A 14,592-nucleotide genomic window follows, 5' to 3' on the forward strand; every position below is an offset into this window, starting at 1 on the left:
CTGATTAGAATCTTGTTTTGCAGAAATGACTTGGTATTGTGCTTTGATAAAGCATTTATCTGGCACAGTCAGGACCGGCTTGTTTACCTGATATGATCTAGGTGCTCTCATTCCAGCCAGCAGTCTAAAGTTCACAGGAGCGAAGATGATTTCAGGAAAATGGAGAATCAGACTGGTGATGATGAGTGCAGGGCATTCACGGTAGGGTGCTCAGTCAGCCACCAGGAAAAAGCCTAAAAAGGAAATAGGAAAGCACTAAACAGTTTGTTTTTCTGGCACCTCAGAATGAGATGACCTCAAGTTTGGGCCTTACCACAAAGAAAGCCCTCACGATCCTGAGAGACCAGCTGTCAGCACTGCTGGAGGGGCATCAGAAGGAACGGAAAAAAGTGACTTCATGGAAGGTGAGGCACCAAACAGCACAAGGTTGGGCACGCACTTTCCCCTTCTCAAAGTAAACCAAAGATTAAACAAAAGTTGGCTGTATTCCCTCCCAAACTGCAGGGTGTCTGGGTGTAGAACTGCTGCAGTCCTTGGGACCAAAGCAAGGAATTACCTGAGGGTATGTTTCTCTCAGCACTTCTCTCCTGGATGCTAGAGCTCTACAGAAGCTCAGGTTCACCTGTGGAGGATTTAAGGGCTTTGAGAGCTGCTAATGGCAAGTCCATACCAGGTGGAGAGAAAGAGTGATCTCCCCTTGCCCACCATGTTTGTCTGGCATGTGCATTGAATACAAAGTGCTGGTGTTTATGCACAGTACTTAAAAGTGTTCCTTTCTGGGTTAGTGACAATGGCACGGCCCGGAACAGAAGCCTTTTCGTTCTTCCGAGCAAGAGTAAAGCAGAGCGTTCACTCAGACTCACCAGCTGAGGAACTGTTAGTGCTGTAGCATTCACATATCTGATCGGGGAGGAGGGTTGACAAAGTTGTGTTCACCCTGAAGTGTCAACTCCTGGCTTCACCCTTTCTCACTTGTTTTTTTCAAATGTCTCACTCTGTATTTCATGAATGCTGATTGTCAGCTGCTCTCATTTTGTAGGAGGTGTGGAGGAGCAGTTTTCTGTACCATGGTAACCGTTGCTCCTGTTTCCACTGGCCTGGTGCATCCCTGATGCTTCTGGCAGTGCTGTTGCTGCTGTGCTGCTATGGGAGCCAGCCACAGGGGAGGTAAGCAACACACCTATGCTGGTTAACTGAAGTTAGGTGTAGTTTTATATTGTCTCGACACTGTGTGTGGCTGACATAACAGTGTTGTCCCTCGTTCTGGATTGACATCTAGACGTGAGCATACTCATACTGGTAATTCTGTCCCTATCAGTCCCTTTTGCAAAATTTCAGACAACTTTATTCTAGAGTGTCCTATGGAGAGATTGAGATTTTGTTTCTGCTGGGTTCCTAAGCCTTGAAAAATCCTAAGGCATGATCCTAGTTAGGAAGGATTTTGAAACTGGAGAAAGCAGTGGCTCACAGGAGAAGTTACTGTGCTGTCACATGTGCCACAGCACGCCTTGACTGTATTTGTAGGAGTATTTTTTAACTGAGTCTGTTCAGATTTCGCTGGTGGCATTATTCTAAAGAAGTGTGATCATAGCTCCCCTGCTTTTTCTTTTTAGCCATAAGTCTGTGGGATGTAGGAATAAACAGTCGAACAGGTGTGCATTTGTCTCTGTGGGTGGCTGGCAGTGTGTTCTGCTCATTTACTCAAACCTCATCTGCTTTCTGCTTTCTTCTGTTTTGCTGTGCAAAGCCAAGGTGCTGAGATAGTTAATGCACTGGCACTCTTCCTCCTGCTCCTCTTGGATCTCTTCATGATCGGGCGTCAAGAGAGGCTGAAGTGCAGAGAGGTGGAGAGGAGACTTCAGACAATCATTGACAAGATAAATGGTGAGGTCTCATTCATCTGTCTATTTGCATTTATATTTTCCTCCCATTGGATTTTTCTCCAAACCCAATCACATATGTTACTAATTGAGCTTACTAGCCTTCCCCTATGTTACACAGAAACAGGCTGTGACAATCGTGTCTTATTCATGCCTGTCCCGTAAAATAGTTATTTTGAGCTGTCATGTGGCCATGTGTTTCCAATCTGTGTGTTTTCAGGTAGGCGTCTGTTATGTGTGTGCTTTGGAGTAATTTGAATCCTCAGTATCTTACACAAGTATCTGCCTTGCAGCAGATGATGAGAGAAGAATACGTGGGGTTGTACCACAACATAAAACAGAAGGAAATAAATTTCTGTGCATGAGCATCGTCTCAGCGGGGGCTTTTGACCCTGAGGAGGCAGTTCATTTCAGTGCGGCAGTTTTAAGACAGCCTTTAGCTTTTCCATTGTACAAGTATGTACTTAAGGTTATAAAATGACTATGTTTAGCTGTTAATACTGGGTGGCGAGAGAGGAAAAAGCCATCAAGAAGAAAGAGATGATAAAAAATCATGGGAATGGACTGAGCTTAGCACTGGAGAATCTATAGCCGCTACAGGATGTAAATCGATGTACGATTTATTATCACTTAATTCTTTCACACTTTGTGCTTTCAGATACACTCAGCAAAGAGGTGAAATGGCCAGACTCCATGTACCCTGACCTTCACATGCCTTATGCCCCATCCTGGTCCCTTCACTGGGCCTACAGGGATGGTCATCTTGTCAACCTGCCTGTGAGCCTGTTAGTAGAAGGAGATGTCATCGCTTTGAGGCCAGGCCAGGAGTCATTTGCTTCTCTGAGAGGGATTAAGGTAACTTGCTTGTCTTATTTCCTTGGCCTGCAACAATATATTTCTCAGGATTTTCTTGCTAATACTCAAATTTCCAGTGAACAGTTTATTGGAGTGTTTGATTTCTTCTGACCTTGAAAACAGCTTGAAATTCCAGTTCAGACAAGGATGCTGCTTCGTTAGATGGACTGCATCTTCTGTATAAACTCCCAAACACAGTGGACAGGAGACACCAATGTGATACCAAAGCACCATATTTTCATCTCTTCCGGGTCAAGGGGAAATTGTAATGTGCTGCTAAATATAAGTGGAGTGCATCTATCCAGTGGGCTGATATGACATACAAACCCCCTACTTTATCCTGGTTTTTACGTGGAGAAATAGTTTGTCTGCTTTGACCTTCTCCTTACTGCTGAATTATTATAAAAGAAGGTAATATAAAATACTTAGGATAGAACTAAATTCACAAATCAGTTACAAGATCTATGCAAAGATTTTGCTGCTTGAAGAAGACTGGAAAAAGTTTAAAGCTTGAAATTTACATTTGTTGTTTTTTATCCCAGCTTTCACTCCAAATGCCATTTTTCATGAAATAACCAGATATGTCTGAACACAAGCATTTCATTTTGCTTCAGGTTTGAAGCAATAGTTTAGCTAATGAATTTTTGAGAGCTGAGAGATGGAAGTGTGACAAACACGTATTGTGTTACTTGCAGTGGGAGGGATCCTGCTGGACTAAGCCTCTTGTCCTTCACAGCAGGATTCCACTGAGGTCCTGACTCTGCAGCCTTTGCTCTGACTTTTTTTCCAGGATGATGAGCACATAGTTCTGGAGCCAGGAGATCTGTTTCCACCTTTTTCACCTCCACCCTCCCCAAGGGGAGAAGTGAAGAAGGGACCTCAGAACCCTCAGCTGTATCGTCTCTTTCGTGTCTTGAAGACCCCAATAATTGATAACATCAGGTGGGTTAAATACAGGGCACAGTGCCCCCGCAGCTTGTTTTTGTCCTTGTTGCTGCCTTGTGTTGGCAAAGAATGAGACTTACCAGTCCAGGAGAGGAATTTTCAAATATGCTGTGCTATGTTTTCTTTACTCCCTGGGAATGCTATAAGTCTCTTCCTGTCTGTCTTCAATTGTCCTCCTTAACTGGTAGGTTAGGCTAATATATAAAACCACACATATGCTAAGTATTACTGTTCAGCTCGTTACTTTACAACTAAATTTGAACAATGCAGGGAGGTCACAGATTTCATGCATTTGATGTAACCAGCGATATGACACCCTTTGGTCAACTGGAGATACAGATATCTGAATGTCCTGCTGGAGTTTCTGTACACATTGGGGCGATGGAGCCCTCCTGTTAAGTGGATGAGGAGACCTGGGGAGTTCGCTCCACAGCTCTGAAAATTTACCATGGCAAATGCAACGCTGTTATTGTAGAACTTGGCTTCTCTTTTGAAGGTCATCCCTCATAGCACAGGATGTACGCAGTGTTCTAATCAGATCTACTAGGAGGAAAGTGCAGGGTTAGGGTCTTTGTTGCTGAAATCTCAAGCTGTTTTCCATTTTTTCAGATGGTGTCTGGAAATGGCTTTGTCACGTCCTGTGACAGCCCTGGATAATGAGAGATTCACTGTACAGTCAGTGATGCTGAAATATGCTGTCCCTATTGTACTGGTAGGTCTCATTTCAAGCCTTTGTTGTTGAATATAGCCATGTTTTGTCAATGAAAGTGAAGAGTTTGCATCAACAGGAAATTGTGGCCAGGCTAACTCATGCAGCTGAGACTGTGTGTACCTTGGGTAGTTCAGAGAAGCAAAGATGCTGAGCCATCTAGCAGAGTCGAGGGAGGAACTGCAGCAGCAGACCAAGCGTATCTTCCAGACTTTCCCAGGGCTGAGAATGTTACAAGGCAGTGAAAACTCCTTCCCTACAAGCACTGGTAGTTAGCTGACGGTGTCATCTCTGTTTGAATTGCAGGCTGGCTTCCTGATCACCAATGCTGTGCGCTTTATTTTCAAAGCTCCTGGAATTGCTTCTTGGCAGTACACTCTTCTGCAGCTACAGGTAAAGGAGAGCTTTGATCTCCCTTACACCTCCCCAGAGCACCACTGAGACCGATTCCCTCCCTCAGTGACTTGCTTCATCCTGTGACAGCATCCTATGCACTCCCTTGTGCATGCTGGATCCAGGAGCTCTCAGTGGAGCAGGACAACACCCTGGCCATTCCTCCTAGACTGCCCTTTACGTTGTTTGCTCTCTCTTTTGCCATGTATGTACCTGTGTGTATATATATATATATATGGTATCCTTTGCCTTTAAACTTGTAAGAGTTTATGCCAAATTCATCAGGAAAAACGGCTGCAAGTTGATGTGATTTATTCATGGCCTCATTCATTACAAACCCCTAAGGGGGTGTGTGTCTCCTCTCCCGTGCTTCTCCCTCTGTTGCACTGGTGTCAGTGCAAGCAGTCTCCTTCCTTCCTGCCATTGCCTGTGACCCATCCTCTCACTGTTGTGGGAAAGATGTCATGTGAGAGGTCTGACTTCTTGTTGTCTCTGTGCTTGCTGGTGATTACAAATGGTTTTTTTTCAGGTGAATGGTGTCCTACCCATCCTTCCATTGCTCTTTCCTGTCCTGTGGATTCTTGCTACAGCCTTTGGAGAAGCCAGAGTCTTGGCCCAGATGAGCAAGGCCTCATCCACCTCACTGGTAGGTATCTCTCCACATCAAACCATTGCAGAAAAAAGGGCAGGAGATGAGAAAGGCTCTGTGAAGTGAGCACATCTGTATTCAGCAGATGTGTCCATGTAATTGTAAAAGCTTTTTGGATCTTTGGTTGTCCCAGCTATGCCCTCTCCCTGCAGCACAGTGTGGCTTCTTGAACAGATGTTTTAATTTTTTCAACCTGTCTATGGATAACAAGTGATTCCTTAAATCTCTTCAAGGCATATGCTTTCTATCAGCTAAATATAATGTCAGATGAGTTAACAGGGAGATAAATGCTCTGTGGTGGCTGTAGCTGGGGAACATTTAGTCTCCGAGAAGGAATGGGACACTTGAGGTTCTCTGCAATCCCCTGTTTTAACATGTGGGCTGAACAGTCCTTTTCTTAAGGCTCTGGGGCTTCACTTGCAGGCGTGACCTTTGCAGTGGGTCAGGGAGTAAGAGCAATTTCTGCTGGTTGTGCTGGTGTGGGGAGTGGTGTTTGGTAGGCTGATGGTTGTGCGATCCTGAACAGGATGGGCTGGTGGATGTCTGTTCTTCTCTCCTGATAGCAGTGTTGGTGAGATGCACTGTGCTATGTTTGTCTTCTGTGCTGACTTCTGTTATGCCTGTACTTGGACAAAGTTTGTTGCTCCTTCTTGTCCTTCCTTGGCCTCTGTGGCCCTGGGTCTGTGTTTTCTATTTGTTTTCCTATAGGTGGTACATGAGTAGGCTACCTCTGTCCTGAGCGAGAGGACACACATTACCTCCCTTAGAGGCACTTGCACCTTCACCATTTCTTTTCAGTGTTTTCTCCACCTTTCCCACTGATCCTCAGCATCACCTGGTTTCTGTCTTTGGAACCTTACGCTATGTGACTGGGAAAAGCCAGAGCTCCTTGGCTTCCCTGCCTCATCATTCTCAGCACACCCATTTGTCCTGTCACTCATACTTGCACCTTCCTTGTGTTCTTTCCTGTCTTCTCCTTTTGCTTGTCCAGGCAACTCACTCTGTCCAGCCAGCTCTTTCTGTGACATCTCAAACATGACCCTCCATCCTTGCTGCTGCAGAACAACTGTTGTGATGTACCTTGGTCATTCTCCCCCTTGACTAGTGCAGTCTTCTCTTGGCCTCTCTATTTCACTCCTCCTTTCTCTCTACTCTGTTCAAAATGCAGCAGGTAAGACCCTCTTTCCTCTCCAGTCACTCAGCCTGCGTGACACTCTTCACCTTCTGCCCCCTCCCATCATGTTCAAGCTGTTTGATTCCCAGTTTTTCAAGGCCATAGGTGACCCTTGTGACTGGTTAGTCAGACACCCTGCAGGACACAAACCGGAGCCCCCTCAAACGAGCCCCTGCCTCAAGTTGCATTACTATGGTTGGACTGCAGCAGCATTCCTCTTAGAAAGGAATTTGATGTTGGTTTGAAAACATTTGTACTGCTTTTGATAGGTTGTTTCAGTAATTATTTACCTTCACTGCTAAAAATGGACATTCTATGTTAGTGGGAATTTTTGTAGTATCTGATTTCCAGCCCTTGGAACATTTATGTCTTTTGTGTCCTAGATTTAAGAGCACGTCAATCAAATTTCTGGTCTGTTGTAGCTACTCACATTCCCTTTTACCGTCTCTTTGGTTAAGTAAAGAGTTTAAGCACCTTGAGTGACTATAAACATATTTTCCAACACACTAATCTTTCTCTTGGCTTTCCGCTTAGCTTTCTCCAGTGCTTCAGGATCACTGTAGAATTATGAATCTCCAAAACTCACAAAATATTCCAGTAACAGTTGTGCTTGTGCTAAGTTTCAGAATAATTAGATCTTTTCAGGCACTGTTTTAAATGGCCAGGCTTTGTTCAGCTGAAAATCTAGAGAGTTATTGCTTTCTACCAAAAGCAAGGCGTCCTCATCCTGTAAGTCATTCATTTTTGCTCCTAGGTATGCAACCTTACTTCCGTGCCTGCTGGTATGCGTGGTTTTGCTTATTTACCAAGCAATCCATATAGTTCTGTAACAGTGGTCTGTTCTCTGTATTATTGGACCCTGCCCCAAACTTTGTATAGGTTACAGTCTCTATCAGTAATGTTTTTTTAGTTTTCTTTCAGGCTATTAACAAAATACCCAGAATTTGTACCTGCTTGAGCTCGTAACACATCCTATTGCAAATAAGTCCTCAGTTTCTGTTCTATTTGGAGACAGTCTATTTCTAATATATTTAATATGAGCCTTGTTTCTCCAGTATTACTCTAGGTTTTGTTAGAAAACCAGTAAAGCATTTTGTATCAAGTCCAGCTACCAAATGGTCTACATCAAAAGCATTACTTTTATCAGCCAAATTTGTAATTTTGTCAAAAAAGATATCACAATAGTCTGATGAGATTTATTACTCATATAATTGTGGTGTTTGGCACTGGTTGTATTATTCCACTTCTTTAATTGAGTCTCATGTTAGCTGCTCTGTTATTCTGTCTGTAATTAAAGTCTGTCTGGGGTCCTGTGGTCACTTGGTTTGTTCTCTGTACCCTTTTTAGGCATTGGCACCACATTGGCTTTCTTCCATAACTTAATCCATGCTTCAAGCCTTGTGCAAAATCAGCAGTAACAGTCAGAAAGTTGTCCAGACCTGCTAATTTAAACATATTTACTTTCAGTAGCAAGTGTTAGACTGGAAAATATTTCATAGTTATCATATGGTATGATTATGTCACTGAATAAGGAATAACAATATTTATTTAACACGTCTGCCTCGCCTGCAATATCATTTGCAATTTCACTGTCTTCCGCAAGCAGTGGACTGGTGTCAATTACCTACTGGTATACTTTTTCTTATTTTTATGTCCATTTTTACTTCTGTTTTCACTTCCTCTCAAAGTTGGACTTTTTTTTTTTTTTTTTACTATTGGATTTTTGTTTTTTAAAAATTTAATAAAATATTGTTAAACAGTGCATAATTATCCTTTATAGCTCTTGGTTTAAATTATTTCTGACAAATTTGTCTTGGCTTTTTTCAGCTTTGTTAAACTGATCCTTTTGAAAGTGCCAATTATTATTTGAGGTGTCATTTTATTTACATACAAATGTAATTGCCATATTCACTTATGAATATATGTAAATTGTTTTTCAAAATTGCATCTATTGTGGAATTCCTTTGTGATGGATGCGCAAATTTTGAGTTAGTAGATTTCTTGGTGTAATTTCAAGAACCCTATGGCAGTGACCTGCTATAATTTCTTTTCATTTTCTCTCCACATCCCACTCACATCACCTCATTGCTCTGTGTCCGGTGTGCTCCAGGCACCTGCTTTTAGATCCACTCTTCCGGCTCCCTCCTTTTAACTGACCCGTATAGCTTAACAGCAGATCAGTCAATCCTGGCTCTTTCTGTCTAAAAATAACCATCCAGAAAGAGCCTCCTCTGGGTCTAATTGCTGTTATTTTCTCTGTAGACATTTAGGTAATGACTGTTCTTCTGTGATGTACAGCACCAAGCACTTTGACTGTGCTTCACAAGTAGATAAAGACATGGTCCATTAAAGATCTAATTGCTGTGGTGAGTTATTGGTCTGCCTTGGTGTAGTGATTCCCACAGAGCAGGACTCCTGCTTTCTTTTCTCTGAAAGCACGGTATTTAGGGAAGGATGTTCCTCCTGACACATTTCTGAGCACAATTATAGTAACTGATCTCTTCTCTTGCTGCAGCTTGCTAAGTTTTCAGAGGACACTCTCAGCAGCTACACAGAGATGGTATCTTCTCAGGTACTATTATTATGAATTGTTTTCTTCCATCTTCACTGCAGAACTTCATTATATCCTTTCCCTTCCTCTCTGATCTCCTGCTTGTTCCTAGACCCTTTTTACTTGTGTCAGTTGTCCATTGTCACTCATTTGCTGCTTTAATTTGCTATGCATGCAGGTTGCATGTCTTTCCCTTCCCATGTAAATGCTGCTTTGCTGACCAGAGATTGAGGTGACTTTGATACCAAGCCCAGCTGTGCTTTTCTGAATACTACAAATGGTTTGAAATCAACTTTTTCTGTCCTGAAAAAAAGTACCTCTTTTAAGTCCTCCTGTTCCAGGAGTAAAATAAACTTTTTATGGTGTGTGTCAGAAAGAAGGGAAGTATTTTGCTTGTACCAGAAAAACCTCCTTCCTCAAACCAAAACCAAAGAACAGAGGGGATGGCAGTAGGCACCAATGCAGATGTGAAGAGGAGACCGTGGCATGTTCAGGCTTTTTAAAAGTCTGATCCTGTTTCATGGGCTCCTTAATAAGCTTAAGCACATTTCTTGTGCTTCCAAAGCTGGGGCAAATAAAACATTCAGGAGACCTTTTTCTGGGGGAGGAAGAGGAACTGCATCTGGCCACTCTATAAATTGCATCACCCAGATTAAACAGATGGATAGAGGAAAGACACTTTTCTGTCTAATCTGGCATTAAGATTCCCCTATCTATAAGGAGGCAGATGGACTCCAGGAGTGATTAAAAATCTCTAGATATATAAGAATCAATCTGTATCTCCTTGCTCCCAGCCACACAGAGGGGGGCACATGGATGCACACACACGCTTCCTTTGCTGAATATTTTGTTGTCTTTCTGTGCCAGTTCATCGTTCTGCTGAGATGTTTTTCGGGTGTGAAAGTCAGGTAGCGATTTGAGCTGAGCTTCCTCACTGAAAAGATCTCCTTCTTTCCTTTTGTAGCTCTGTATTATTTTTGCTTATGATAAACTGGTTTAAATAAGAGCTTTTTATCTTCCTAAAAAAATGATTGTTTTGCATTTGAGTTTATGGCTGGACTAACCCTTAGGATTTAAGAAACTTGATCTAAGGAGTTTTCGGGGAAGTGCTCTGCAGTGACAGCATTCGAGAAAAACAGCTAAAAAGCAGTAAAATAACACTGTAATGCAAGTCTGGTTTTTTGCTGGCATTAGGAGTACACAGGAAAAAACATACAGCTCTGGTGCTTGGATTGATTGCTGCCATCCAGACTCCCTCTGAAAGTGTGGAAGATGAAGGGTGCCAATTTGACATTTTAATTTTGCAAAATATCCTCTTCTTTCAGTTTATTACCACGTTGATTACAATCATTCGTAGTGACGGAGTAGTCAGGGCACCTTGGCTTTATTTCCAACATTGTCACTGCTTCAGTAAGTAACCTTGGGCAGGTCACCTCACCACTGTGACTCCATTTACCTGATTTGCAGTGCTGTGATCATAAATTTAAGGCCTCAAATTCCATAATCCAAGGGGATGCGAGTTGCTTTTGAAAAATTACTAAGAGGGTTACAACTGATTCACCCTGAAGAAAATAACTTCAGAATTCATTCCTGTGTTTTTAGATAGACAAAGGTAGTTTGAGTGAATTCTTAATTCAGCAATCAGACTGTCTGTTAGCATCCTCTGTAAGGAGGAAGAAATGCCTTTCCCTTGAGAACATCAGCGCTGTATCAGTTAACAGGTTCCCACGGAGACCGATGTTTATCTTACAGTGTATCACTGTGTTGAACCTGAAAGCAGGTAATGTCATACTCCCTTTTTTCCTCGTCTCCCCTCATCTTTCACTGAATGAGTCCTTAACTGGCTGATGTCCTCTGCTTCTATCGGCAGGAAATGATACGCTGTATCTGGAGCCACTTCCTCTGTGTTTTAAAAGGCAAATCCCCAACTCTGAGCTTCACTTCCAGCTTGCTCCATAGTCTGGGATCTGTCACTGTGAGTATTGCTGGGTTGTCAGAATGAGGAGCCCTACCTCGATGCATCATTTGCATCGTTCATGTCTTTCTTCCCAGAGCCCAGACTGTTAGCAATCAGTTCACTGTGCTAGAATTAGAAACCCTTCAGTCACCTTTGTAGAACAGTTTACAACTGTCTTGTCCTGTCCAAGCAGCACATTTACAGGCTAAAATGGTTAGAGGTACTCTGTGGCACCTAACAGATGTCTGCATTTTCCAGCTCTGGTTCTGGTCCCATAACCCTCTTGGCTCCTGTTGAAGAACCAGCTGGTTCAGGTCCTTAGTAGTTGTTTCCTTCTTGTGGTCTTTATGCCTAGTTTTGCAATCTCCTGAAATAAAATTGGTGTTAAACAACCCATCAATCCTGCTAGAGCGAGGATTTTTGGAGAGTTATTAGGTGCAGTTTCTTCAGTTGGTGAAGGAGAGACGTCTGTCCTCCTGTGTGTTTGTTAAACTTGTGATATTTACAACTATGGATGAACACCCAGACATGTTTCCACTGATATTTTGCTTTCTTGGCGGTGTTGTGGGATGTTCTAGGTGCTCTGCTGTGTGGACAAGCAGGGGATTCTTTCCTGGCCAAACCCCAGCCCAGAGACTGTTCTGTTCTTCAGTGGGAAGGTGGAACCACCTCATGATAGCCACGAAGATCTAACTGATGAGCTCTCTACACGGTCCTTCTGCCATCCTGAGATGGAAGACGAGGTGAGTGATATGTAATCCATAATGTAGTATGTTGTCTCTAATCATAGTTTGACACACACAACGTGGTATTATAGAGGGGGCCCTTTGCTTGTGGAGAAGTCCCGTGCCATAATTCTTTGCTCTAAAAGATAAAGTGGCAGCAGGATGAGATCCTCTTCTACGGGAGTCCTAAAAGAGCAGGTGAATCAGCTCAGGTTCAACCACTGAATCGCCCCTGTTCATTTTGTTGGTCTTCTGCAGCCCCATGAAAGAGATGCTTTGCTCTCTGGCCCCTTGCCAGACACAGTCCACGTGGCCAACGAGCAAGAGAGGAGCAACTGGTCTAGTGACCCTCCAAAGGCTCCTGATGCCCATGCCCACCGAAAGCCAAACAGCAGAACCAAGCATCCTTCTGGGTCCAATGTGAGTTTTAGCAAGGACACGGAGGGCGGAGAGGAGGAACATACTCAGGTGAGACATAATGAAGGGGCACACAAGTAGTCTTCTGTGGAGCTGTAAGACAGACTTAAACCTGTGTTGTCTCCCCTTCTGGGGATGTAATTGGGAATTCCTTGTGGGATTCTAGGCTCAAGCTGTATTCATTGTAACCAACTATAATTTTCCTGTCTGTTGGACCAGGTTGTTGGTGACAGTGAGGTTTTGGCTTGTGAGGCTGAAGACTTTGTGTGTGACTACCACCTTGAGATGCTTAGCCTGTCCCAAGACCAGCAGAACCCTTCCTGCATCCAGTTTGATGACTCCAACTGGCAAATGCACTTGAATTCCCTCAAACCTCTGGGTCTGAATGTGCTGCTCAATCTCTGTAATGCCAGTGTGACAGAGCGCCTGTGCCGCTTCTCTGACCACCTCTGCAACATTGCCCTCCAGGAAACTCACAATGCCGTGCTGCCTGTCCACGTGCCCTGGGGCCTCTGTGAGCTTGCCAGGCTAATAGGTAAGGAGAAATTGGGTGAGCGGACACAGAGGAATCAGAGCTGTCAATAGACACTTAATCCTTAGAGAGCACAAGAAAAATACTTCCCTGGTCTTGGTTGTGGAGAAGGTGGAATTACAGAGCTGACTCTATTGTTGTTCAGTTGCCAAAAGAGTCTATTAAAGAATTTGCTTTTGGCAAGTTCTGACATTGTAGACACTATTGAAGGGACAAATGTCATCAAGGATATTTTCAGCCAGCCCTGGCTCGGCTTGGTATTCTTCTGGCTCGAGCCTGCCAATCTCATCAGGAGACAAATAATACCTGCTAATGGACAGATAGCTGCCCTGCCTTTACAGTAATGCTTTACCAGGAGTTTGGGTATAAATGATATGAGGTACCTCAGCTCATTTTATAGATGGGAAAACCAAGGCACAGGGAAGCTAAGAGGTAACACTAAGGTTAAAATCTGGAAGCTCCTGAACTCATTTCTCTGCCTGTCCTTCAATGCCACAGTTCCTCTCTTCAATGAACCAGAAGCATGAAATCTATAATTACTAATAACATCTAGTCCTTCGGAATGCTTTTCATCATAGATCTTGAGCCATCTCGGTGCAGATGCATGGTGAGCACAGCTCACCTAGCTGTTGCTGGAGAGATGTCAGAATGAGTGCAAGCTAAGTGGCGCAGAAGCAGGAGAGAGGATCTTTTGCTTTGGTTAGAACCTAATTTTTCTCCTCCTTATGTTCACATTTCAGGTTTCACACCAGGTGCTAAAGATCTTTTCAAGCAGGAGAACTATTTGGCCTTATACCGCTTGCCAAGTGATGAGATGGTTAAGGAAACAATCCTGGGGAAACTTTCATCCATCACCAAGAGAAGACCACCCCTGAGCCACATGATTAACCTGTTCGTGAAGGACACCACTACCAGTAAGGCTGCCCCTTTCGTTAGGCATCCCACTTGGAATAGGAGGATCTTTTCCACAGAGTCTAGAAAATGTCAGACTGGAACAGTCTGGAGTCCCTGTGGGCTGACAGCTTTGCATTGCCTGTGACCAGTACAGGTGCGCTCAGCAAACCTTACTGATCAGTGCTATGGCGTACTGAGGGGTGGAATTCTTACCAGCTCTGGCTCACTCCAGAATCATAAATAATTTTTAAAAATTATCTTAGGTAGCATATGGTAAACCTGGTTTCTAGGACCAAATGGCAGTGCAGAGCAAGGTGAGGGCTTCATTGTGCTTTCGATAGACTTCACTATGTTAGTGAAACAATGCTGAATATTACTCAGGGTTTTAGCTAGTGATGCTCATCCTTCTGATAACCCACATTATCTTGGGGAGTTGTCTAGTGTACTATATTGCATACTCTCTATATTACATGCTAATAAGAAATCACAGAAATCCTGTGCAATCTCATGGTCACCACGAGTACAACCCCTGAAGCCATGCTGACTTCTCCACTCCTTCTCCTTCTTATTCTCATAGGAGTGGGCTAGGATGAAAAGGACGTACAGCTGGACACCATGAGGTCTTAAAGCACCTCAGCAGGATTTAACAGCTTGCCTTTCAGAGCTCTTAGTCTCTTCATAATACCTTAAATTGACTAAACTTGGCTCTCTGGAGTTGACATATGTTCAACATTGAATCTGAAATATGATTATTATGCTAGCCAGAGATTTACCAGGTAAACTGTCCTCCCTTGCCCATTTCTTCTTAAATTTCTATCTAAATCTGAGGAGGAGCTTTTTCATTTGTCCCGATTGCTGCTATCTTGCCTTTATGAGCAAGAATTTTTCTGATGCTGAGATTCTTAGTGTAG

At 43.3% G+C, this 14,592-nt stretch overlaps 1 protein-coding gene across 1 annotated transcript in view; it reads left to right on the plus strand.

The window, feature by feature from the left end:
* The first annotated feature begins 290 nt into the window (after positions 1–290).
* Positions 291–14,592, plus strand: part of KIAA0195 (KIAA0195 ortholog) — a 28,767-nt gene continuing 14,465 nt past the window's right edge. Inside the window, exons 1-14 of the mRNA XM_010078788.1 lie at positions 291–404; positions 1,040–1,167; positions 1,748–1,884; positions 2,539–2,735; positions 3,526–3,677; positions 4,290–4,392; positions 4,696–4,782; positions 5,312–5,428; positions 9,121–9,177; positions 11,027–11,131; positions 11,692–11,856; positions 12,097–12,306; positions 12,475–12,790; positions 13,528–13,701. Coding sequence (XP_010077090.1) covers positions 291–404; positions 1,040–1,167; positions 1,748–1,884; positions 2,539–2,735; positions 3,526–3,677; positions 4,290–4,392; positions 4,696–4,782; positions 5,312–5,428; positions 9,121–9,177; positions 11,027–11,131; positions 11,692–11,856; positions 12,097–12,306; positions 12,475–12,790; positions 13,528–13,701 — 2,062 coding nt within the window. The remainder of the gene's footprint in view (positions 405–1,039; positions 1,168–1,747; positions 1,885–2,538; positions 2,736–3,525; positions 3,678–4,289; positions 4,393–4,695; positions 4,783–5,311; positions 5,429–9,120; positions 9,178–11,026; positions 11,132–11,691; positions 11,857–12,096; positions 12,307–12,474; positions 12,791–13,527; positions 13,702–14,592) is intronic.

This window comes from Pterocles gutturalis, unplaced genomic scaffold (genome assembly GCF_000699245.1).
Source record: "Pterocles gutturalis isolate BGI_N339 unplaced genomic scaffold, ASM69924v1 scaffold17248, whole genome shotgun sequence".
NCBI lineage: Eukaryota > Metazoa > Chordata > Aves > Pterocliformes > Pteroclidae > Pterocles > Pterocles gutturalis.